General features: G+C 40.4%; 1 protein-coding gene across 2 annotated transcripts in view; it reads left to right on the top strand.

Moving 5' to 3' along the window:
- ZBED1 (zinc finger BED-type containing 1) overlaps positions 1-25,728 on the top strand; it is a 117,007-nt gene that overhangs the window by 67,609 nt on the left and 23,670 nt on the right. For both annotated transcript variants that reach the window (XM_035114815.2, XM_035114816.2), the window contains one exon: positions 17,410-17,511. In XM_035114815.2, coding sequence (XP_034970706.2) covers positions 17,410-17,511 — 102 coding nt within the window. The remainder of the gene's footprint in view (positions 1-17,409; positions 17,512-25,728) is intronic.

Below are 25,728 nucleotides of genomic sequence, written 5' to 3'. Positions count from 1 at the left end.
AACTTTTATTGTTCTCCATTTAGTCCTGTCCCCCCCCCCCCCATTTTGATAGAGTTAAGTATAAAGGTGAAATAAGAATTTCAGTTCTGATCTTCATGTATTTCGACAGTTTTGATTTTCATTCGGAGGAGTATACGTGGAGCAGAAATACTCTCCATTCGTTGTGATTAAACTTGACAGGGCCTGTCCTCAAGTCATCAAATGCAGACCCACGTTTTCCAAGAGCATCTGACACTTGCAACCAGTTGGTTTCAGGGTTGTATAACTGTCTCTTAGGCATTGTGAAAAGCTTTGCTTGATTTTTGCTTATTAAATAAGGCATCTCAACCCATTGTTGAATATAATGCAATGCAATGCAATATAATAATATATGCAAGCAGCACTGTAATCCATTGATCACTAGTCACTAATGAAATCAAGTATGGGCTGAGCCATTTGGTTCTAGGAATACCTACCCAGTACAAACTTAAGTAGGCTTAATGCTTATTCACCAGTTCCTCCAGCCGGTGCAGATTGCTGCAGCCAGATTTCTGATAGGAGCTTCTGATCAAGAACATGTGACACCATTGTTAAAGCAGCAGTGCTGGCTGCCCAGATGCTACTGAGACAGGTTCAAGGTTCTTATATTGATTTACAAAGCCCTGAACAGCTTGGGTCCAGAATAACTCGGGGATTGCCTGAACTCGGCTCAGTTACTAAGATCATCTGTGGGAGCAAATTTGATCATCCCCTGAGTTGGTGAGGCTTGTATAACAACAAGCCTTTAGTGTCACCAGCCCAGACCTATGGAACATCCTTCCAACAGAGGGTTCCTTGAGTATCAACTTTTAAACTCTGCTGAATTTCCCCCTGTTCCTCTAGAAAGGCAATTAAGAGTAGATCTCCCCACAATAGTCTACTGATGTTCGCTTTTAAATTTCTTGTTGCTTTTAACTTTTTATGGTTTGGTTTTATGTTTTTATATTGTTGTAAACTGCTGTGATAATATCTTTATGATACATTGGGATATAGGTACCTTCTTTTTATAAGCAAACAAATAAATCACCATTCACAGTTTGATTTGCAACATGAGAATTTGGATAGGGTTTAAATATTTACCTCTCGATCCTGTTACTGAGGGTTGAGACTGCATTCCGAAATGTGCTGAAATGGAAGCAAGTCTATTTAAAACCAATTGGGGGTTTGTTTTCATGGAATTACTACTTCCGGGGAAAAACAAAAGCCACCACAGTTTGTCAGTTGGAGAAGAAATCTCTAAAAAAAGAGAGGAATATGAAAAGAAAAAGGGAGGTATGCAGTGGGGAAATTATCGCCCTTTATCATTCACGAAGAGAGATGGATTTTCAAAAGTCACTGGATCATTTATTTCACGACTGTTTTGCTTGCTCTATAAGGGTCAGAGTTCCCGTAGATTCCTTTTTAGCTGTATAATTATATATCTAATGTATTGTCATTTGTCATTAAAGTAGAGCATGGAAAAGCTTTGTAACTAATTCTAGAGGAGTGTCTTTACAGGGAGAGCTATACTGCGACAAAAGTGCTAAATTAATGTGTTCAATAATGTAGACTCCACATCCCGCCCCCCCCCCCCCGCCCCCAATGCCATTCCATCTGAATTCCCTCTGCTCATTTGATGGTAGTTTTGAAAGAAAAAAAAATGAGCTGCTGTTTTTGACTTGCATTGTTGCTGCTCTCATTATTTTTTTAAAAAGCCCTTCTGTTTGTGTTCCCTTATGAAACTGGGGTGGAAACAAATTAAGGCTGCAGTCCTATACACATGAGGGGATGAAGCAAGTTGCGCTGAAGTGAATGGGAATTACAGCATACAATTCTGCTGTGGAAGTCTTTGTTCATCAGATTTTGTTCATTCAGCCCCCTCATTCTGCGGTGGTGAATATGGGAAACTGCAGTGTGAGCTTTTGGACTGTCTGAGAGGGCATCTGTTTAAAAGTGTCAATACCCTTTCTGGTCTGCAGCTTTGCAATCCTAACATGGGGTAGATCTTGAACCAAGGAATGTCATTTTCAGCATCAGGGCATGATTAGTAAGATTGAACTTTGTAACTGTACTCGGTTTCATGTTATATATAGGACAAGAACAATTGCTTGACTGAATTTGAGTCTACCTAGCCTTGAGTTTGGTCTCCATCTGTGGAGCACGGCGGCAATGGTTACCATTTGTTGTTTCTCCAGTACAGTATCTAGAAATCAGGGAGAGACTGACTCAAAACATAGGACTTAGACCTATCTAATACATACTGTGTGTGATTTCATTTTAAATTGAAGAGTCAACTTTAAAGTGACATTTAAATGCACCATTAGCAAATACTTTGGTTTTTAGATTATTATTATTATTAGTAGTAGTAGTAGTAGTAGTAGTGATATGTGTGAGGGGATTATCTTCATTTGCTTTTAAGGGTTAACTCTTTCCCCTTTGGTCAGAATCTATGTTCTACTATTAATAATAATAATAATAATAATAATAATAATAATAATAATAATAATTTATTATTTATACCCCGCCCATCTGGCTGGGTCTCCCCAGCCACTCTGGGCGGCTTCCAACAGAAAAATAGAACACAGCAATCTATCAAACATTAAAAGCCTCCCTGAACAGGGCTGCCTTCAGATGTCTTCTAAAAGTCTGGTAGTTGTTTTCCTCTTTGACATCTGTTGGGAGGGTGTTCCACAGGGCAGGTGCCACCACCAAGAAGGCCCTCTGCCTAGTTCCCTGCAACTTGGCTTCTCGCAATGAGGGAACCGCCAGAAGGCCCTCGGTGCTGGACCTCAGTGTCCGGGCTGAACAATGGAGGTGGAGACGCTCCTTCAGGTATACTGGACCGAGGCCATTTAGGTCAGCACCAACACTTTGAACTGTGCTCAGAAACGTACTGGGAGCCAATGTTATCTTTCAAGACCGGTGTTATGTGGTCTCAGCGGCCGCTCCCAGTCACCAGTCACCAGCCTTCCGGTGGGGTTGGGATACCAGTGAAAGCTGTTCTTTTAAGACTAATAGCTCTGTTGGCCTCTATCAAGATCATACCACGGGAGGGAACAATTAAGCCTCCTCTCATCACACACTACAGTCCCAGTTTAAATTAGTTTTAATTTCTGATGACACATGGAAAAGAAACTAATCCCCCTCCCCCCAAAAAGTTTTTATAGGCCTCTCACAGCCCACAGATATTCAAAGTATGTCCCAAATAAGAGTAACCTCTGATTGTTCTGCTTAGAAGTACATAATGATGAGAATCAATCACCTCGAAAATATATATCAAAGGATGTCATATAGAGGAGGGAGAAATATTGTTTTCTGCTGCTCCAGAGAAGCGGACACGGAGCAATGGATTCAAACTACAAGAAAGAAGATTCCACCTAAACATTAGGAAGAACTTCCTGACAGTAAGAGCTGTTTGGCAGTGGAATTTGCTACCAAGGAGTGTGGTGGAGTCTCCTTCTTTAGAGGTCTTTAAGCAAAGGCTTGACAGGCATATGTCAAGAATGCTTTGATGGTGTTCCTGCTTGGCAGGGGGTTGGACTGGATAGCCCTTGTGGTCTCTTCCAACTCTATGATTCTATGATACCAAGCCAAAAAACTGACTCGTAGGGCTATTCAGATTTAAATCACATCATTCTGAGTTCATGAACAAACATAAGGCTATCATGGTTAACAGAGGACCATTTGCGCAGTATACCTGTTTGCATATAATGATGCAATCTAAGAAAAAAGAAAGCCCGCACTGCATAATTTCTGGTGGTTGGCTTAAAACAGCAGGCAGACTTATGTCAATGGGATGTTACGTATAGCATGCTATATGCACATGACAGGCTTTAAATCTCGTTCTAAATAGCACTCCTCCTTACGGTCTAACCAGGTCATTCACTAACCTTGAAGAGACAATTTTCCTCTCTTGATAAAATGTTTTGAAAATTGGAGATGTGATTTTCAAGCAGTTTGGCAATCAATCAGGTTTATTGCTTGGTTCTTTCTTCCCAGATCCTGGCTGCTTTTATTGCTTTCTTTCACACACAGTGGGCAAATTCCAGTTATATTCTAAATAAGGAAGACTCAAGATTTGGTTTTTGGTTGAAATATGAGAGCCATGGTCTGTTCAACTCTTATTAGCTTACTGTGGCAACAATTATGAATTCATTTCAAATGAGAATAGTTGGGGGAATCTACTAACATCTTTGAAATATTTTCTTTCTGTGACTGCTCTAACCTTGTTTTTCTTTAATGTTGGATGATGTGATGAAGATTGGAAATCAGGAGTTCTCAGGGTATTGCCTGCCTGCCCATATAGGTCTCTTCAGTATTTCTTCAAATGAAGGAAGCACAACATTTTGGTGGCATGTCTGTTGACCTGGGATGTGTAGCTATTGACTCTCCTTTGGGTCATAGCAAGTGGGGACTATTATTATGAGCTCTTGTTATTATGAGCTCACCATTGTTTCTGGTTCTTTAGTAAGACCAGAATTACTCATCCTTGCACTAAGTATCAACCTGATGGCCAACACACCAATAGATGGTGCTAGGAGCCATCAGTCTGGAAGCAGTTAAAGCAGGCATAGGCGAACTCGGCCCTCCAGCTGTTTGGGGACTACAACTCCCATCATCCCTAGCTAACAGGACCAGTAGTCAGGGATGATGGGAATTGTCGTCCCCAAACAGCTGGGGGGGCAAGTTTGCCTGTGCCTGAGTTAAAGGCACATGCTGTGTATATTTACCTGAATATCATGTATATTTCCTGAATATAATAACTTGTGAAGTCACTAATCTTTCACAAATGCTTGGATGAACTACATGAATGGATAACCTTACTTGTGCTGTTAAGAATGGGGAAGAAATTTGTTTGTTGCATGTTTTAATGCTTAATTCACACTTCCTAAGTCAATATGAAATTCTCACTTTGCTGAGGTTTATGTCATTCTCCTACCAAAATGCACATTAAAAATGCATGCATTGGGAGAGTGACACAAATACCAGTGAAAATAAGGTACAAAATGCATTATAATAGGAAACATTGCTTGCCCCAAAGTATATATTAGGAGAAATGCACAGAAAAATGCATATGAATTTTCATGTGGAAGAATATGGGGAAAGCTTGCTAGATTTCCATAGATTTGGGGTTCTATCGTTAGACTTATATCCTGTCTTTCTTATGTGGTGTGGGAATCCTGTAACCCTCCAGATGGTTATGCATTCCTGTTTCAACTGACCTTAACCAGTGTTGCCAGTGGTCAGGGATTGTTGGAGTTGTAGCCCAACAATATCATCTTTGGGGCCACAGGTTATCCAAGTAACACAAGTTATCCAAGGAATTTACATGTGGTTTCCAGGCAACTTACAGGACCAGACTTGCTTAGCTTCATTACCCGAAGTGGGCTATGTCCCTTTGGAGACATGGAGATGCCTTGGCTCAAGCTATGAATACTCACAAGAATCCACTCATACACTAAATCTAAAAAGAAGTTAGCCTAATGTCATGGAACAAAAATGTAATGTTCCATAAATGCAGCAGAGAGAACATTTTATTAATCTACTCTTTTGAACAGTTTGCAATAAGGTAAAAAACAACAGGGATGCAGGTGGCGCTGTGGGTTAAACCACAGAGCCTAGGGCTTGCTGATCAGAAGGTCGGCGGTTCGAATCCCTGCAACGGAGTGAGCTCCCGTTGCTCGGTCCCAGCTCCTGACAACCTAGCAGTTTGAAAGCACGTCAAAGTGCAAGTAGATAAATAAGAACTGCTACAGCGGGGAGGTAAACGGCGTTTCCGTGTGCTGCTCTGGTTCACCAGAAGCGGCTTTGTCATGCTGGCCACATGACCTGGAAGCTGTATGCCGGCTCCCTCGGCCAATAATGCGAGATGAGCGCCACAACCCCAGAGTCGGTCACGACTGGACCTAATGGTCAGGGGTCCCTTTACCTTTAAAAAACTACAACACCCAGTTTTGGTTCTTTGGTTTGTCAGTCACGTGTTATGGAAATAAATGTCTTGAGAGGTGCTGTTGATCCATTAAATATAACTCTTGCAGTTTATGTATAATTAGCTGTAATTTTCAGATAACTAATGCTTGTTTCATCTGTGCATTTCATTATCATGCTTTCAAACACGATGGAATTTGATTAAAGGGAGTGAGAGGAGGGAACGCCACACTTAATAACAACTAAATTTATGTGGTCTCTATAAACCATGAACTCACCATGAAATACTTTATATCCAGCATTAGGTGACACAGTACTGTTGATAACCTTTCCCCCAAATTCATGGTTGAGAGAAATTGTGGTGACATCCAGTATCATGTGCTCTGGAGGGTCCCTTAGCCACCTGGATCAGATTTGGGGGATGCACTCTAAGCTGCCAGAGGGAGGAGATGGGGAAATAGTCTCATTGTACAAGTGAAAACCCATTAGACAAGTGATCTGACACTGAACTCACCCTGGGTATTTCACTTATTTTTTTATTGGTGCATGTGTGTGGATTTACTACATATTTGTTTGGCCATTGGATGAAAATCCAGTTTGGTCATGTAGTCAAACCTGGATTGTCCTTGTTAATTTTCAGAACCGTTAGCAGCTATGTGGGTAAATTGAGCTACAAATTACTGGAATATAACAATTATTTGATAAAATGTTTTTAATGTTTTATTTTATTGATGCCTGTCCTTTGCTATTATTCTTAAGGCCTGGGTGGTTTCACAAGGCTGCCACTGTCCATATTTCTGTTCCCTAAAATGCTGTTACAAGATTTTAAAGGAGCTTAATACATTTTCCATGCTTTTTCATACTAATCTTTTCATATTTCATTTAATAACGTCAAGCAGCCAGGTGGTATTTAATGGGCTAAATCAGGAGGAAAAGAAACCCTACTGCTTTTCTAATAAAGTACAGCTGATAGCTAATCTTGAAATGGATTGGATCTTTGAACATCAAACCTTTTAGCTTCCAGCATGCTGACAAAAATCTCACAAAATATAAAAAAAAACCAGCAGTTGTTGTAATAGGTGAAGTGCTGAGATGTGCTGTACTAGTTTCAGATACTACTACTACTAGGCAGCAGATTGCTTCTCTCAAAGCACTCCCTGTAAAACATGAACTTTGCACTAACTTTGCACATAAAAGTGAATAATCCTTTATTTTATCAGCCTGGTACTATCTTAAAATGTAGCACCCATTACACACACACACACACACACACACACACACACAATTTCCTAGCACTGATAAAGTGCATTTGATTGCAGATTGACTGAGGTCACAAAATTCTATTTCATTTATAGTTGAAAAGAGATACATATCACCTCTTGTCTTACCACCAGTTAGATTCTGTCAGGTAATGTTTCTTCAAGCAGTTCACTTGCAACAAATGGTGGGGAATTTGCTTTTACCATTATCATTTTGTATATATGTAGCTTAAAACATGAAGATAGCTGATATAAACTTAGGAGTGTTCTTTAGCTGTGTGTTGCATTCATAAGGTGCTGTTTTGATCCTACTTGTTTTGCATGCTCTTTGGTTTGAGGATTTGCAGATTTTTAGTAATAAAGCTAGATATGCACCAGTATAGAAATATATCCCTCCCAGTCCTAACTTCACTGTGCTGTTATTGTTACTCTCTCTCTCTCTCTCTCTCTCTCTCTCTCTCTCTCTCTCTCTCTCTCTCTCTCTCTCTCTCTGTGTGTGTGTATGTATCTTGAGACAAATCTATGGAATTGTGAAGTAATGGGGAAGGGGTGTGTGTGTGTAACTCCCTCCTTCCTCTCTACCCTAGGAAAAAATGTATAGTACAGTGTCTGGTGAAAGAATGTGAAAGAAATTTGAAAGAAGAGGAGAATTGACAGTGGCGAAGAAGAGGAATATTAGAAGATGTGTGCTCATACCTGGATAGCTCAGTTGGTTAGAGCATAGTGCTGATAATGCTAAGGTTATAGGTCTGTATTTTATTCTGCATCTATGTTATGGGTCGTTGGACCACTATATATATATATATATATATATGTTGTTGTTTAGTCGTTTAGTCGTGTCCGACTCTTCGTGACCCCATGGACCATAGCACGCCAGGCACTCCTGTCTTCCACTGCCTCCCGCAGTTTGGTCAAACTCATGTTCGTAGCTTCGAGAACACTGTCCAACCATCTTGTCCTCTGACGTCCCCTTCTCCTAGTGCCCTCAATCTTTCCCAACATCAGGGTCTTTTCCAAGGATTCTTCTCTTCTCATGAGGTGGCCAAAGTATTGGAGCCTCAGCTTCACAATCTGTCCTTCCAGGGAGCACTCAGGGCTGATTTCCTTAAGAATGGATAGGTTTGATCTTCTTGCAGTCCATGGGACTCTCAAGAGTCTCCTCCAGCACCATAATTCAAAAGCATCAATTCTTCGGCGATCAGCCTTCTTTATGGTCCAACTCTCACTTCCATACATCACTACTGGGAAAACCATAGCTTTAACTATACGGACCTTTGTCGGCAAGGTGATGTCTCTGCTTTTTAAGATGCTGTCTAGGTTTGTCATTGCTTTTCTCCCAAGAAGCAGGCGTCTTTTAATTTCGTGACTGCTGTCACCATCTGCAGTGATCAAGGAGCCCAAGAAGGTAAAATCTCTCACTGCCTCCATTTCTTCCCCTTCTATTTGCCAGGAGGTGATGGGACCAGTGGCCATGATCTTGGTTTTTTTGATGTTGAGCTTCAGACCATATTTTGCGCTCTCCTCTTTCACCCTCATTAAAAGGTTCTTTAATTCCTCCTCGCTTTCTGCCATCAAGGTTGTGTCATCTGCATATCTGAGGTTGTTGATATTTCTTCCGGCAATCTTAATTCCGGCTTGGGATTCATCTAGTCCAGCCTTTCGCATGATGAATTCTGCATATAAGTTAAATAAGCAGGGAGACAATATACAACCTTGTCGTACTCCTTTCCCAATTTTGAACCACTCAGTTGTTCCATATCCAGTTCTAACTGTAGCTTCTTGTCCCACATAGAGATTTCTCAGGAGACAGATGAGGGGATCAGGCACTCCCATTTCTTTATATATATGTTCAATACCTGTATGGGAAAACTTCATATTCCTGCATTGCAGGTGGTTGGACTATATGATCCTCAGGGGCCCTTCCAACTCTACAATTCTATAATATCTAACAAAGATCCATTGCAGGAAGACCAGCAAGGATGTGAAATTTCACATATACATGCACCAACTCAGGGGTGAATTGAGGGATAAGGACCGACTGCAGAAAGCTTGTAGGGTGCTCATAGGACCATAAGGACAGAAAAGTTGCCTTGTTGGGTGTCCTTCCTATATTCTCTGTTCCAAACACCAGGTATTTGGTTTCATGAATCATGTCATCCTTGGTCTTCCGGATAACTGGTGCAATTGATGCAAGCAGCAGATACACAGGCATGAATTTTTGCTAGCATCTGGATCAAGCCTTTTAAAAATACTTCACAATTATGTGCAAAGCATGTGCAGCTCTGACTGAGATGACACTAGGAATTGTGATGGTGTGCTGAGAAAGCAGGACACGGCTGTTATTCTTACAGATTTCTTAGGAAAATGTGACTACTAGGTCTGAGGAAACGAAATAAAAAAGAGGTGACGAGAACACTTTGTATTAGTAAATTAGAGAACAAGCTTGGAGTTAAAACGGGGGAAATTAACTCATTACATTAGACCTTAGTGGCCTTGCTGGCTAATGCAGATTATTAGACACATAAAATGCTTTGACATTAGGCCACAGTTTATCTGAAGGTAAGAAGCTAAAAGAGTGGAGAGCTATAGCAATTAGAGGGGGGATAGTCAATGTGGTGCCTTTCAGATGTTGTTGGACTACAATTCCCATCATCGCTGATCACTGGCCGAGATGGCTTAGGTTCTGCAACTTCTCCTAGACTAGTGTTACCATTCAGAGAGAAAAAGTTACAATGTTTTTAGCTGGTTGAATGGTTCTATTCCTCTCAGATTTATTTTATTGTTGACTGGTATTGCAATTGTTCTTACAATTGTAAATTTCTTTGAAAGAGCACATATTCAGTCACAAAGCTCACTGATTGACCTAGGTGAGTAGACTGACCCACAAATCTCACAAAGTTGTGAGATGCAAGGAGGTTATGCATACCATCCTGAACTCTTTGGAAGAAAGGTGACGTTAAAGAAAGAAAAAGGAAAGTAGTTGCATTAGTGAGTATAATATTTGCAAATAGAAATTGTTTACTTCTGTGCTAATTAAAAGATCCCTTAGGTTGAGTTTACATGTGTGTGTGCATGAACTTAATGAGGCAATTAATATTTTCTCTCCCTCAACCCACCTCTTTGGAAACTGCTCTTTAAGCTCCTCAAATTTTAAAATTCAGCTTGCTCTGCAGTGGGACTGCTGTTAAGTATTGCTCCCTTCCTAAACTGTTTACAGTATGAGAGTGAGTAGTACCCATGCTAAAGAGGTTTGTACTTCTCTCTCTGAGGGCTATCAAAGGGCTAGGATCACTTCCTCTTTGCTGTTAGGAGTGCTGTGCATTGAATAATTAATAGGTGTTGCCAGGTCCCAATTTATTCCTGTTTTTCTATTTTCACAGTTGTATAACAATGGCATTATTTTACTGTAAGTTATTTATCATTTTTAGTGCACCTTGGAGGCTGGTATTGCAAAGTGGGATAGAAAGTCAATTTGGTTATTTTTTTTGTTGGCAGCGAAGTTATAAAAACTTTGTTTGATAAAAATAAGTAGAATTGGTTATTTTTGTTAACAGCAAGATGTATAGAGAATAGCTGTGTTCGTATTGTTTACAGTTATATTCTATTGTAAATTCAAAATTAATTCTATTGTGTTTCATGTTTGTTTAGTACAGTATGTGGATCTGGTCTGGGACCATAATAAATCATGAGACTTGTAGTCATTGTGGTCCCTCACCCTCTAGAAGGGTTGCTTTGAAACAGAAGTACAGTCTTGGGTGCTTTAAAAAAAACAGCCTTAAAATATACACGGTGTGGATGTTTTGGGCCATCTAAAGAGAGAAAAATGCAGCTTTAGTTCAACAAAACTGCTGTGGCTTTAAAACCATATGCTGTTGGTTGAGCATTTAAGCCATTTTCCAGAAGATACCCTGCCAGCTTCCACTGTGAATCATTTAAAACCATTAAAAGGGGAACCTAGCTTGTTAAAAGTATTTAGGCAAAATACCAACTGGATCAGAGCTCTAAGACGTGGGTGATGTATAGTGCAAAGAAATTTGATACAATCTCATGTGGCTTCTTTATTGGTTTCTAACTTGTCATGGATTTTATGTCTGGCCTGCAATTCTCATTCAACGGCAATATTCCCTTGGGTAAAAGGGACAAAGTCCTGACGAGAAACATGGTGATCATCTGTTGTTCACTATATAATTCTAGAGATTTGGGTTCTGGAGAGGAACTTTTTAGAAACAGTTTAATGTGTGAAGCACTACAGTTATTTTAACATATTCCCCTGTAATACCATCTCACATTCAGTTCTACATTGGTGTACATTGGGTGCTTTAATTCTACAGTTAAAAGTGCAAATTATGAATGTGGAACCTATATGCAGTAGTGTGTCTCTTATAGATAAACTCGGCTTGATAGGAATTGCTGCCAGGAGTGGTAGACTCAGACTTGCAGCTAAAGATTATGTACACTCCTACCTGGATTCAATAAGAATCCCCAGCCTTGCTCCCTGTAAATGAAAACAATGTCTTAATCCGTCCCTGGCTATTTATCTTCCACTTAACCGAATGATGTGGGCTTCCCTGGATGCCTTTCCGCTTGTACTAAATGCCTCAGAATCCTCTTGTCCTGGCAGCTTGGATTTTCAACACTAAGTAAATTGTTTGCTTCTTGCTTTAAGTAAATAAACATATTACATCAATAAAACAAATGTAACTATGTGGACTCTCTCTCTCTCTCTCTCTTGTTCCGGAATTCCGTTCGACTTCCAAAATGTCCGGAAACCAAAGTGCGGCTTCCGATTGACTGCAGGAAGCTCCTGCAGCCGATCGGAAGCTGTGGAAGCCCTGTCGGACATTCAGGTTCCAAAAATAGGTCGCAAACCAGAACAGTCACTTATAGGTTTGCAGTGTCACTATAAAACAGATACATTCAACAGACTTTGGTGGGAAGAATTTACCAGGATATCCTTAATATGTAATTCTTAGTGCCTGTAAGATGGGAAGGGGAAAGGGGAAAGGAAGGTAAATCCCTAGATAGTCTGTCTATCTTTTTTTATCAGAAATATGTCCAAGCTTTCCTGGACTCAGCTAGATTTGTAAAGAAAAAGTGATTTATATGTGTTGTATGGGTCATATAACATTGTGCCACCCGATGGCGCTGTGGAGTCCCGTTTTTCTCTACCTGTTTCCCCTGTTTAAATTTGCAACGCGTTTAAATGAAACACTTCTTTGACGTGTCTAGATCCAGCCCCTCTTTTGTTGCAGATCAACAAGGGTTTGTTGGCTCCCAGTGGCAACAATAAATATACTACAGTCTTATGTGCATGCAACTGATTCATCAATGTCACATCTTTGAGCCTCAGTGCTCCTCAGATGTTAAATGATGATTCTGTGCTGAGACAACTTGGCGTTAGAATCGTTAGTGTAAATATATATATATGAAAGATATATCCCACTATGGCTGTCCAGTTTTAGAGTTTTGTGATAGAATCCCTGTAGTATCACAGTTATCCTTCAAAATTTGCATTGCTCCACATTTTGTGATGTTGCTCTCCAGCCAAAATATGTGGGAAAACAGTGTATATTAGTGGAAATAGCGTGAAAGTGGAACAATCATGTACAAAATGTATAGGAGAAATATGCATGAAAGTGCATGTGAATTTTGCTGTATTTTTTTTTAAATGAACTGACACTGTAATGGAGTGAATTGAATTTAAGATTGCAAAAATGAGAAATTGATGGTTATATACAGAATAGCACTATGGGGCACATCTTATCAGTGTAATGATTTCTCTTAGTGCATTGAAATACAACCACCACCTCCCCCAAACTATTCCGGGGCTTATTCCAACTCTGGAATAGATTTGGGGATGCACAGGGGGAGGAGAAGGGGAATCTCCCTTTCACAGGTGGAACTTGTTATGCTTATGCAATAATTTAGCCAAATACCACCCTGAGAAACCAAAATTATCATATTAATGTGTTCATATACTCCAGTGGCATAACCTTGTCCTCTCATCTCTTGTATAGGTACCAAAGGTCTTTCATTAGCAGATGGCTGTGTGTGTTAGCTCTGATGTTGGATATTACCAACATATTGCACAGTGCTGTTCCATAAGCACTGTGACTAATTTATCAATAAAAAAGACACTTGATAATCCTTTGCTGAATCCTGACACGTTCATCACCCACATAACTCATTTGCAACCTTACAAACTTTGCATTAAGAATATGCATGCCAAAATAGAATCACGATTACGGAGCAGTTCTCTGAACAGTCTATTTGCTCTTTTGCATTTCCTGTCTACAACAGTTGCTTAATAAATGTGATGGGATTAAGAATGTCTTTGAAGATTTCATTGCAAATAATGTGGTGCTTCAGTGGTAAAATGGGAGTTACTAACAACTTGTTTGAAGGCAGTGATCTCTTTATTAGGTGAGAACCCACAATCTAAGGTGGGAGAAGTTGAATGGCTGAAACAGTGACGGTTAACAGATTGCACCTTTTGGTTTCTTTTACAGTTTTTCAGTGAAATATTTTCACAAACTAATTTAAACTACCGGTATATGTTAGGTAGAAAGTCAATGTAACCTAAAAATTGAACTGATTCCTCCCCTCAAGGCTGGCCTCTCTTTTTTCCCTTTCCCTTTTCTACATAAAGCTGCTCTTCAATCCTAGCTGGTATTTAATATTATCATGTGTTTGACATGGATTAGCATATGCAAGTAGACGTGGGTGTTTTTCGTGGCAAACCCAATTTATTCCTTTTCCTTTTGAAACAGAAAGCTTTCAGATAAAACTGGAAAATCTTGTTTTGTAATAGATTGACAAGTAATCTCCTTAAAAGTTTGACATGGCCACCAAATTCAGAAATAAATAGGGCGATAAACGTGCAGAAAATTATGGCTGTTGTTGACATGGCGGCTTTTGCTACAGCTGCAAAGTTATTTGACAAACGGGTCTTGTTTAAACACGAGCACTTGGGTGTGGGAGCAACACCATGCTGACCAGGTCTCAGGTCTTATAAATTTGGCTGCTGAGCCAAATATAAGAAAGCTGAGGACCTTGGCATTCATTGTATTTTTGGGGTGGTAATTCTTGTGCACCATCCCTTCACCTTTAAAAATTTTTTGCTTTCCAAAAGAAAGACATCACTTGTATTTCCTGAGCTGTTTTCTCTTTTTACCTTGCAGTTCCTTCCCTGGGAAATGCACATTAAGTATCAAAGTGGCCCCATGAAACAGGAAGGGAGGTTGGATGGTCTTCACACGGCAGGGAATTTTATTTTATTTTTTAAAAGCTGGCAGAAGGTTTTGTTTGTATTTTGAAGCCTCAAAAAAGAGTGTCATGGAGGCTGGATATTGTGTTTCAGTAGAATGCTGAATCCCACAAAGAGGGAGGTGATGCAAAGTAGGACAAAACTGGTTAGAAGTTGCAGGACCATGGACAACTCCCAGTGAGTTCCTGTGACAAAGGTTGGGAACAGGCTGAAGCCTTTGAGGTCTCCATCACTTGACCACTTCTTATAGGCTCTATCCCTTGTGGAGAACTTCAGAGCCTTTAAAGGGCAACTCTTCTGGCCTGAAGATGATCACTTTGCCTCCATTTCATAGCCTTCTTCCTGGGACCACCTGGGACCACCCAGCATATCTGGATTCTTCCCACCATTGTTGCAAAGGAAAGGATGGTGCCTCAAAATGGTGCTAAGGATTCAGTCTTTTTAATATCATTATACTGAGCTTAGTAGTCCAGGAATAGCAGCAGTATATTCAGGGGAGAATATATTTTTAAAATATGTTTCTTCTAAATCGCTAAAAAGCCAAATGCATTTCAGAAAAAAAAGCCATTGTCAAGGGTAATCATCAGGAAGCAGGTTCACCTATCAAGTACAATGTTGAATTGATCAGAGAACCTTATTTTCACTTAAGTGCTTCTGCAGAATGATGTTTTCAACCAAAACATAGGTCCTTTTAAAAAAAACACAAGTACAGTACTTTATAATAACTGTATTTGAAAAAGATTGATTTATTACTACAGTTTTCTGGCTGTGCCTCTTCCTTTACTTCTCTTAGTTTTTTTGTTTTGTTTTTTTGCGCTTCCCCCTTCCTTTTGTCTTCATTCGGTTGTTGTCAATAACAGGAAAAATTCCCTGTGGCACCATTCTGCAGGTAAGGATCTGGCAGCCTTACTCAGAAACCTATTCCATTCTGCACACTTTCTTGAGAACAAGTTGTACATAGATTTTTCCGCATCATAAAAACCTTGAGAATCTAAACTCTTTGCTTCTCCTCGGTATCTGACAAAGTTGTAACTGTGCAGCTTTTCTTGAGCATGTTACCTAGGTAGAATTACAAAAGCATATTAGCACAAAGGGGGGGGAAAGCAGGCGCATTTGTTGTTGCCTGCTTTCATGTCTGAATAGAACTGATTTTCGAAAGAACAGAGGATAATTTGCCAGCATGTATTGCTAGAGTTTCCATATTTAGATTTTAATGTTATCAGCTCTTGTTTTTTAGTTTCTCTTTGGGAGGGGGGGAACCCCATTTGGAGCATAGACAGAATTGCTATTACTAGGTATTTTGAAGACTAATGGGCAGCTATATTGAAGCTGCTATGCATAAATTGTACTGGATGGTAAGAAGGTATGGTTTGAATTTGTTTGTATTCTGTGATTTCTCTTCTTTTCTTTGCCCAGAACTGCTACACATTCAAAAATCTTGTGATAGCTATTCATATATTGATAAGGAAAAGAATAAGACACATGCTACATTAGTAATGGCTAATTTAGATCTGATCACATTCTTAACCATCAGTTTTGAAGCCTGCTTACTCTGAAGTAAATCCCAAAGAATTCACTTGACATAAACTAGCCATGGTTAAGCATTTACCTGGGGGGAAGCTTTACAGACCTTGGTGTGTGTGTGTGTGTGTGTGTGTGTGTGTGTGTGTGTGTGTGTGTGTAGGATTCCACTGTAAGTCTGACTGATATCCACAAGGAAAACCTATGGGTTAACTTAATGTAAAGGTGGGACTTTAAAGGGTATGCGAATTGTGTCCCAAAAGATTTATCTTTTGGTAAGCATATTTAGGATTATGGTCTAATTCTGACATGCAACCTATTATAATTGTTATAATTATAGCCCCTCCATTAGCTCTGTACCTATTAATCCTACCCTTCCTCCAAGGGACATCCCGTGTTTATCCTTGCAACAACCATGTGAGGGTAGGTCAGGTTGGCTGGGAGCTGTTGGTTGGCCCACATACAACATACAACATCATAGGTGATGAGTTGTGATTTTCAGATGAGTAGTGTATGTCAGATACCAGAGTCTGCAAACGCAGAAAACAGGCAGCTCTATCTGTAACAAGTATCAGTGTGCTGAAGGCATTTTATACTCTGTTATGCAGCAATGTTTATTGCATGTTGATCTACGGCTGAGCATGAAACGTCATTTAAATCTCTCCAAGATAAAACATATAGGCCTACAATATTTATAAATGTTTTTATTTGCTACCATTTCCCATGGTTGGTAAGTGATCGTAAGTAAAAGTGTCTCTACTTATTTTTCTGCAGGTGTCTAAGAGAGGCTGGGTGAAAATATTTCCAAGCCCTCCTAAAGAAATAACTAAAGTCCAATGTTTTCAGACTACTTCTAGTGATGCATCCTGACTGGCACATTTAATGTCGCTTCACATTTGTCCTTATTGTCCAGGAATTTTGGCTTTGAGATTCTCCCCTGAATATACTGCTGCTATTCCTGGAATACTAAGCTCAGTATAAGGATTTTCCTTAGTAATGCTGACCTTGGCTAATTGCATTTATACATCTGTGAACATGAGGCCACTGAAATCAGTTTCCTGATAATGGGAGGATAGGTTTGATATGGCATTGTAAATGTACATGTTTCTGGCATTGTGGTCAGATACCCCTCCTGCTAACATAAATTAACAAAATGTCCTGGTGCAAAGTGAGCTATTGCAAATTTTTCTTAAATGATCCACTAATGAAATACCTTTTTTAAAAACAAAATCCGCCCAGACTCCTAAAACAAAAAGTGGAACACAAAGTAAAATATTAAAAATATGTTTCTCATGTTATATTGTTAGTAGATTGTGTGGAAATACTGCTGGTCTACAAATAACTTAAAGGTCAAGTTGCAGGCACTCAAACCCAGTATGAATACTTTTGTTTTTCACTTAATTGATTGGGCCATTGTTTTTCTTTTCCCTCTTTCAGTGGAGTTTTTATACTGTGATTTGGCTTCCATGAAGTCCATACATCAATTTGTTCAAGCATTTAAAGCAAAGAATTGCCCACTTCATGTCCTGATCAATAATGGTAAGTTTTCTTAAAAGTTGCTTTTTAGATGAGTGCTCACCTATTGGGATCCATACCATTGTTGTATATTTTACTCCCTTCACTTAGCAAAAGAACTGTGCCAGTGGGCACAAAGTTCTTGAACCTGAGAATTTTGTCCCCTGACTTCTAAGCTAAAGGAATCGTTTGTGCAAGAACCTGATGTGCAACAACAGTGGAAAAGGGCTAACTTGATATCAGGAATTATGAGGAAGCATCCAGTATCAAATTGTCTTTATATTCTCTGGCAATCTTCCTAACTTCATATGTTCTGGACTATAGTTCTCACCAGCCTCAGCCAGCATGACCAATGCTCAGGGATTATGAGAGTTGCAGTCCAAAACATCAGTCCAAGCACACCATAAGCCAAGAGGGTACAGTAAAGAACCACCATGACAATCAAGGGATGGAGCAACCAATGAGCGTTCCTTGCCTACTGAGCATGCCCAGTCCTAACTGGGCTAGAACATGGGGTTTGAGAAAAGGGATTCCCCTTAAGACTTCTAGTACTACTGTAGACCTAGGGGTTCACCCAGATCTGCTGATAATTTCTTTTGGGGCATGAATGCTGCCATTCTGGCTAGATAGATATATAGATATAGATATACAGTAGTACTGTATTGGTATCTAGGAAGTTTTCACATTCTACACTGCTCGGGACAGAACAGTATCTGCTTCAGATTGTACCCCAGGTGACAGGTGGCAGTAGAGAGAATGTTAATGGGAATAGCAAGGGACAGAAAATGCTCCCCAGGACCAAGAAATGGGCTTCATAAGTTGATAGAAGCAGGGGTGAAAAAAGTTATAAGTAATCCAGGTAGCAGTAGGGGAACAGGAGAGCTTGAAGGAATGAGCTTCAGTTGGGCACATGGATTATTTTCTTCTTTTCATTTGCCTACCAAACAATAGATCCAATTCTGGCTGAGGAGGGAAGGAGGAGGATAAGTCTGTCAAGTTTAAATCATGAAGCTCCCTTGGGAGAATGTAACAAAAGAAAAGAGAGGGTGAAGAATTGAAAGAAGTTTTGATTCAGTCTGACTTTTATGTAGTTGGGCGTCTTGCTTGTTTTCTGGAAAAGGGAATCAGGTTCAATGGAATGAGAAGGAAAAAGGAGGAAAGCCAAACGTTTCAAAGGCTTGTCAGTGTTTCCACACCTCAAATAGTGTCAGTAATGAAATTCATGTCCTATTGCCACCACTGAACATAAGTAAGTTGCCTTGTTGGTAGGAGATGAGATTCTGTGCCACATGAAAGTTATTCACTGGGCTTCTTCTGATAGACTTGTTCAGTTGTGGTGGGATCTTTAACCAGAACCTAATCCTTCAGAAATTATGTAGCATTTCCTGTCTTTGGCATCAGTTTAAGATGCATTCCATTTTCATTTTGTACCACTGGTAGAGTAAGTCTAGGCCAGTCCTTTCTCTTCTATTAAATACGGTTTTTGTTTGTTTGTTTTTAAAAAGCATAGACTTAATAACTAGTAGCATGTAACACTAAGCACTCCAGTTCTGATCTCTCTGGTTGAGGAACTCCTTGCGAGTCGAACGTCTTAGCTCCCGAATGCCGCAATCCCGGAAGTGAGTGTTCTGGTTTGCATATGTTCTTTTGGAACCCAAACGTCCAGCGAGGCTTCCGCGGCTTCCGATTGGCCACAGGAGCTTCCTGCAGCCAATCAGAAGTCGCGCCTTGGTTTCCAAATGTTTTGGAAGTCAAACAGACTTCTGGAACAGATTCTGTTCAGTTTCCAAGGTACTACTGTATAAGAATAGCCTGCTGGATCAGGCCAATGGCCCATCTAGTCCAGCATCCTGTTCTCACAGTGGCCAACCAGATGCTTGTGGGAAACCAGGAAACAGAATCATAAGAATATGTACTGCTGATGCTGATGATCAATTGTCACATTATGGACCACCTTTTTAAAGGAGAAATATTCCCTTTTGTTTTGTTTTAATAACTAAAATATGGTCATTATTTCAGCTAGATTTTTGGGGGGGGGAGGGGTTGATATGCTGTTAATTAATTTGATAGAATGTTGATGAAAGCCAGAATAATTTTAATCCCCAGGAGGATTAATTTGGGCAAAAATAAATTGCATACAGATTAATCCAATAATGGCTGCTGCAATTATCATGGAGGGGGGGGGTCATGATTCATTAGTTTGGCTTTGGTGGGAAAAGCCTGTTCATGTGAATAAGCTCCTAGGCAATGATGTTCTCAACTTCTACTGAATTTCTTGCAAATGCCACGCAAGACATGAATATTTGCAAGCATGATGGGTTGATTTAAGGGCAGGGGTGTAGGTTCCTATATCTCCACGTCTGTTCCATTTAGTTTAATTGAGGACCTGAAGATTTGTTGAGCACACTTTAAATTAATGTTCTCACAAACGTCAGGCAAAAGTGTGCAGTTTCACAGAAAGGTCAAGTCTTCTCTTTTTAGGCTTTCATTTTGCTTCACAGGAACTATTCTTCACAATGCACAATGTTCATGTGCACTGGTTACATTTTCAAAGCAAATGTGTAAAAAAAAAGTGCATAATAAATGGTTAATTTAGGTTAAAAAAGCAACTTGGTTTTGTATTTCTCCATGAGTGGCAGGAGAAAATGTATTTTATTTCTCCTTGATTTAATACGCAAATTAGCGCAAGTACTGCTCCTAAGCTCAGTTGCCATTACCGCCTTTAAGGTACCAAAGGAGAGAACACTGTGATTTAATAGTGCCAAAAGAAAAAAAAGAGCTGCAGACTGCATGAGAAATGTATGCACACTGTGAGCCCTTTTATTTATTTTTTGAAACTCCAGACTCCCTTTCTTTCTTATTTAATGCAAGGTATTGTACAAAGCAAATATTAAAACCTAGCTGAATGGAAAATAGCAATATATAAACTTTTTTTTTTTTAAGGATGGGTGAATAGGCATGCAAAGTAGTCTGTTGACAAAGGTCTTGCCGTTAAAAGCATGGAAAAGCACAACATTCCTCTTCTGTTGCCCCGGTTAGGAAATCCTTGTGTGGGGCTAAAAATCAAATCAAATCAATACTGGTCTGCTGAGAGATGTTAAGTGCATTCCCCCAAGATTCTCAGCATTTTACTCTGTCAGACTTTTCAAGGATGTAACTCTGCTTCTGTTTTTCACTTTGCAATTTTCTGGTGTATGTACATGAGAATTCCATATTTGTATCTGTGGAGGCGTGCATGACTTCACATGCTGGGCTACCTTTCTAACCTTTCCAAGTTGAGTTGAATGGTCTGAAGGGTGGTTGCAAATGCATTAGACTGGTGGCACTTGCAATCCTCTCTGTGGCATAGCTGCCAAGTCTCCCGTATTCCCTGGGAAACCCCCGTTTTTCCAGCAGTTCCCAGCTGGAAAAACAGATTTTTTTTTGTTTCCCCCAGTTTACTTACTGTCCGGGGGAGGCTCCTTCTGTGCATGTCTGGAGTCTCTGGACATGCGCAGAAGTGATTTCTGGCGCAGCGGCCATTTTGGAACTGGGCGGAGAATGCTCTGAAACGACTTCTGATGCTGCTCTGCCCAGTTCCAAAATGGCCACAGCGCGACTTCCGGTGCGGCGGCCATTTTGGAACTGGGCAGAGCATGCTCAGAAGCGACTTCCGGTGCTGCTCTACCCAGTTCCAAAATGGCAGCAGCACTACTTCCGGTCTGCCGATCCCTTATTTTTCGGCTGGAACTTGGCAGGTATGCTCTGTGGTCATGAACCCTGCACCATCTCCATAGATGCAAATTAAGAACACCTGAAGAGGACTATTATGCCCATGGTGTGTGGGGGAACCCTGCTAGATGGCAGGCCGTGACTCTTGCACACCATTTGCATTAAAATTGTGAGAGCTCTTTGGCTATCAACATTTCCCCCCTCCATCAGATCTGGCAGATGCTCAACATTTTAAGATGTTGGGCTTCATACTGTTGCTGTCGGGTTGCTAATAAAATGCAGAAACAGCCTTTTCGTGTGTTACAAGTAGGGATGGGGGAGGATTTTGGTTTGGAGCAAACTCTTCTGGTTAGTATCTGACATACCATGCTCAGATCTGAACATAGACATGTGGGTTAGACTGCACACCTTCCAGTTTACAGTTTTAGGGGTGTCTCCCACCCCGGGCATTTTGAGGGCTTCAATTTATTTCTGACCTAATGAAAAAACATATCTAGGTGACTTACATGCACAATCTACAGTGCAATCTTAAATGGGACTAGGAAGGGTGAGTGCAAAATGGTAGATTGTCCACCATCTCTAAAGCTTTACTGACTTATATGCCTGAACAGGCAGGAGGTTCTATAAGGGCATCCTACCCCCTTCTCCCCCTGTGCATGGATCTTTTTATAGTTCTTTAGTTCTCTCATCCCCCCCCATGCGATTTCAATTGGAGATAATTAGTTGTGCCATCTCCAGTCTGACATAGGTGGCTGGTGTGATCCTGGAGCCCCTTGGATGAATGAAAGGGCCTTGGATCCAGTGTCTTCAAAAAAACACTCTGTTTGGGGACTAAAAATGGGCCACTGCTGACAAAAGAACCACTAACTGCAGCCCTATGCTCACAAATATTATCCATGAAAATAGAGGAAGCTTCCATGACAGATGCACAGTTCGTAGAAGGCAGAAAGTCTTCTCTTCTCTTTCCTAATCCCCTCAAACTAGAGGATTTGGGGGTTAGGATTGCTGCTGTTTTGTGTCAATTTCTACTATCAAACTTGAAAATTCAGAAGAGATGTTGTCTTTGGGAAGCTTCTTTTGCTATCTAGTTTTCTAGTTGTGCTGCAAACTTCTGTTTGAGAAATATATTTACTTGTTGTCATAATGATATATATGCTTTGAATGAGAAATTGCTGCTCGTAATCCATCTCTCTTCCTCTTCCACCCACCCACAAATATCTACAATTAGGCCTATCAGCTAGTTTATGTTGATGGCAATTGTTGTAAAACATTTTTTAAAACCCACAGATCTTGGAACTGAATTTTTCCTCTCCAGAAATTAAGCTCTGTTTCCTTTGTCCCAAAATCAGGCTTTATTGTTCGAGTGACTGGATACATAAATTCGTTTAATTAAAGTCATGGACACATACACAATGTAAACCCTAGAAAGTTTGTTGGCATCAGCTTATATTGGATTGAATATTTTTATCCAAGATTTAGCTACTAATTAAGGAAGTTACTATTTTCAATGCAAATATGAACTCCATAGCAGGATGTCATTGGACTTTTTGGTCACTATATTCTTAGTTGTATTATTCAGTAACTTTCACCCTCTTCTAGAAATCATGGACTGACATTTGAGATGTTTTATGGTTCACCAGGGTGGATAATATTTATACTATTATTTGTTTGTTGTTTTATTTGAAGTATTTTAAGGCTGCATTTCGGAGCAACCAACCCTCTCAAGGTGGCTTACATAAAAGCTTACAATTAAGGAATAATTTTAGTTTTACATACTTCCATGTATCAAAATGCATAGAGCGAACCTGCAACCAGTCTTATCTTCTCTTGTTGCATTTCCAAGGGATACCTCAACAGTATCACATACATCACTTTTTATTTAATGAAGAAAGTAGGTGGTTTTACACACTTCCATTGTTTCTCTTCATTCCCCCCCTCCCTACTTGGTATAGATTCTTTCCAACTGAAGCTTTCCAAATGTTCCATGCACTTAAATGCTCTCTCTCCAGTGTGGATTCCCTCATATATCATAATGTTTCTCTTTCTGTGTATACTTTCCTAGGAGCAATCCCAATTGAAAACAGTGGGCTATAACAGAGTAAACATGCATAAGAATGGCCTGTTAATCTGTGGATTTGCTAAACACTTCACCCAGGGCAAATCTGGGGGTGGTAATACATGTACACACAGAATCCCCCTCATTTGAAAATGTAATTTGCATTGGAAGGAAGAAAGAAAAACCGTTGACCCTATTGCAAAAACACACTTAACATTAGTTTGGCCTTAAGTGTGGTGAGGAGGCATCTGTGAATAAGGCAAAGTAGGGACAATTTATCAGAGATGAGGGGCAGATTTTTCCAGTTTGTTTAAGATTTTGAATTCTAGAATGTTGCTTTCCAAACATCCCCCCCCCCTCAATACCTGGAACATTCTCTTCTCTGATGTTGGAGCTCTATTATTTTTCTTGCCATCCCTTCTTGCTTCTGTAAGAAAGCACACATCAGCCGCATATCTGAGCTAAACCATAGGGTGGTTTGAGTGTGAGTTTAATGGCCTAGTTCATACAAAACCCAAAGCCAAACCATGGCTAAGTGTGACCACAGCAGTGTTCAGGAAAAAAACCGTGGTAACTACAGCTTGTGAGGCAAATCACAAGCATCTGGTTTAGATGTAACACTAAGCCCAACCATGGTTTAGCTTGGAGCAGTGTGGCAGAAGCAGAAAACCACCAAAGTGACTGTAATTTTCCTGTAAGGGTTCATGTTCAGCCATGGTTTGGGTGGCTTTACATTACATTTCACTGCATCTCAGTGAAATCTTTTTTTGTTGTTGTTGTTTAGTCGTTTAGTCGTGTCCGACTCTTCGTGACCCCATGGACCATAGCACACCAGGCACTCCTGTCTTGCACTGCCTCCCGCAATTTGGTCAAACTCATGTTCGTAGCTTCGAGAACACTGTCCAACCATCTTGTCCTCTGTCGTCCCCTTCTCCTAGTGCCCTCAATCTTTCCCAACATCAGGGTCTTTTCCAAGGATTCTTCTTTTCTCATGAGGTGGCCAAAGTATTGGAGCCTCAGCTTCACGATCTGTCCTTCCAGGGAGCACTCAGGGCTGATTTCCTTAAGAATGGATAGGTTTGATCTTCTAGCAGTCCATGGGACTCTCAAGAGTCTCCTCCAGCACCATAATTCAAAAGCATCAATTCTTCGGCGATCAGCCTTCTTTATGGTCCAGCTCTCACTTCCATACATCACTACTGGGAAAACCATAGCTTTAACTATACGGACCTTTGTCGGCAAGGTGATGTCTCTGCTTTTTAAGATGCTGTCTAGGTTTGTCATTGCTTTTCTCCCAAGAAGCAGGCGTCTTTTAATTTCGTGACTGCTGTCACCATCTGCAGTGATCAAGGAGCCCAAGAAAGTAAAATCTCTCACTGCCTCCATTTCTTCCCCTTCTATTTGCCAGGAGGTGATGGGACCAGTGGCCATGATCTTGGTTTTTTTGATGTTGAGCTTCAGACCATATTTTGCGCTCTCCTCTTTCACCCTCATTAAAAGGTTCTTTAATTCCTCCTCGCTTTCTGCCATCAAGGTTGTGTCATCTGCATATCTGAGGTTGTTGATATTTCTTCCGGCAATCTTAATTCCGGCTTGGGATTCATCTAGTCCAGCCTTTCGCATGATGAATTCTGCATATAAGTTAAATAAGCAGGGAGACAATATACAACCTTGTCGTACTCCTTTCCCAATTTTGAACCACTCAGTTGTTCCATATCCAGTTCTAACTGTAGCTTCTTGTCCCACATAGAGATTTCTCAGGAGACAGATGAGGTGATCAGGCACTCCCATTTCTTTAAGAACTTGCCATAGTTTGCTGTGGTCGACACAGTCAAAGGCTTTTGCATAGTCAATGAAGCAGAAGTAGACGTTTTTCTGGAACTCTCTAGCTTTCTCCATAATCCAGCGCATGTTTGCTATTTGGTCTCTGGTTCCTCTGCCCTTTCGAAATCCAGCTTGCACTTCTGGGAGTTCTCGGTCCACATACTGCCTAAGCCTGCCTTGTAGAATTTTAAGCATAACCTTGCTAGCGTGTGAAATGAGCGCAATTGTGCGGTAGTTGGAGCATTCTTTGGCACTGCCCTTCTTTGGAATTGGGATGTAGACTGATCTTCTCCAATCCTCTGGCCATTGCTGAGTTTTCCAAACTTGCTGGCATATTGGGTGTAGCACCTTAACAGCATCATCTTTTAAAATTTTAAATAGTTCAGCTGGAATATCATCACTTCCACTGGCCTTGTTATTAGCAGTGCTTTCTAAGGCCCATTTGACTTCACTCTCCAAGATGTCTGGCTCAAGGTCAGCAACCACACTACCTGGGGTGTACGAGACCTCCATATCTTTCTGGTATAATTCCTCTGTGTATTCTTGCCACCTCTTCTTGATGCATCTCAGTGAAATCTTTTTTTATTGCAGTTAATTTTTTCCTCTGTTTGACCTGGCTGAGCCATTCCTGCCTCCTTCCCAAAAAACAT

The sequence above is a fragment of the Zootoca vivipara genome, chromosome 4 (genome assembly GCF_963506605.1).
Source record: "Zootoca vivipara chromosome 4, rZooViv1.1, whole genome shotgun sequence".
In the NCBI taxonomy this organism is placed as follows: Eukaryota; Metazoa; Chordata; class Lepidosauria; order Squamata; family Lacertidae; genus Zootoca; species Zootoca vivipara.
The sequence above is the reverse complement of the archived record's forward strand: the minus strand, read 5'-3'. Positions and strand labels throughout refer to the sequence as shown.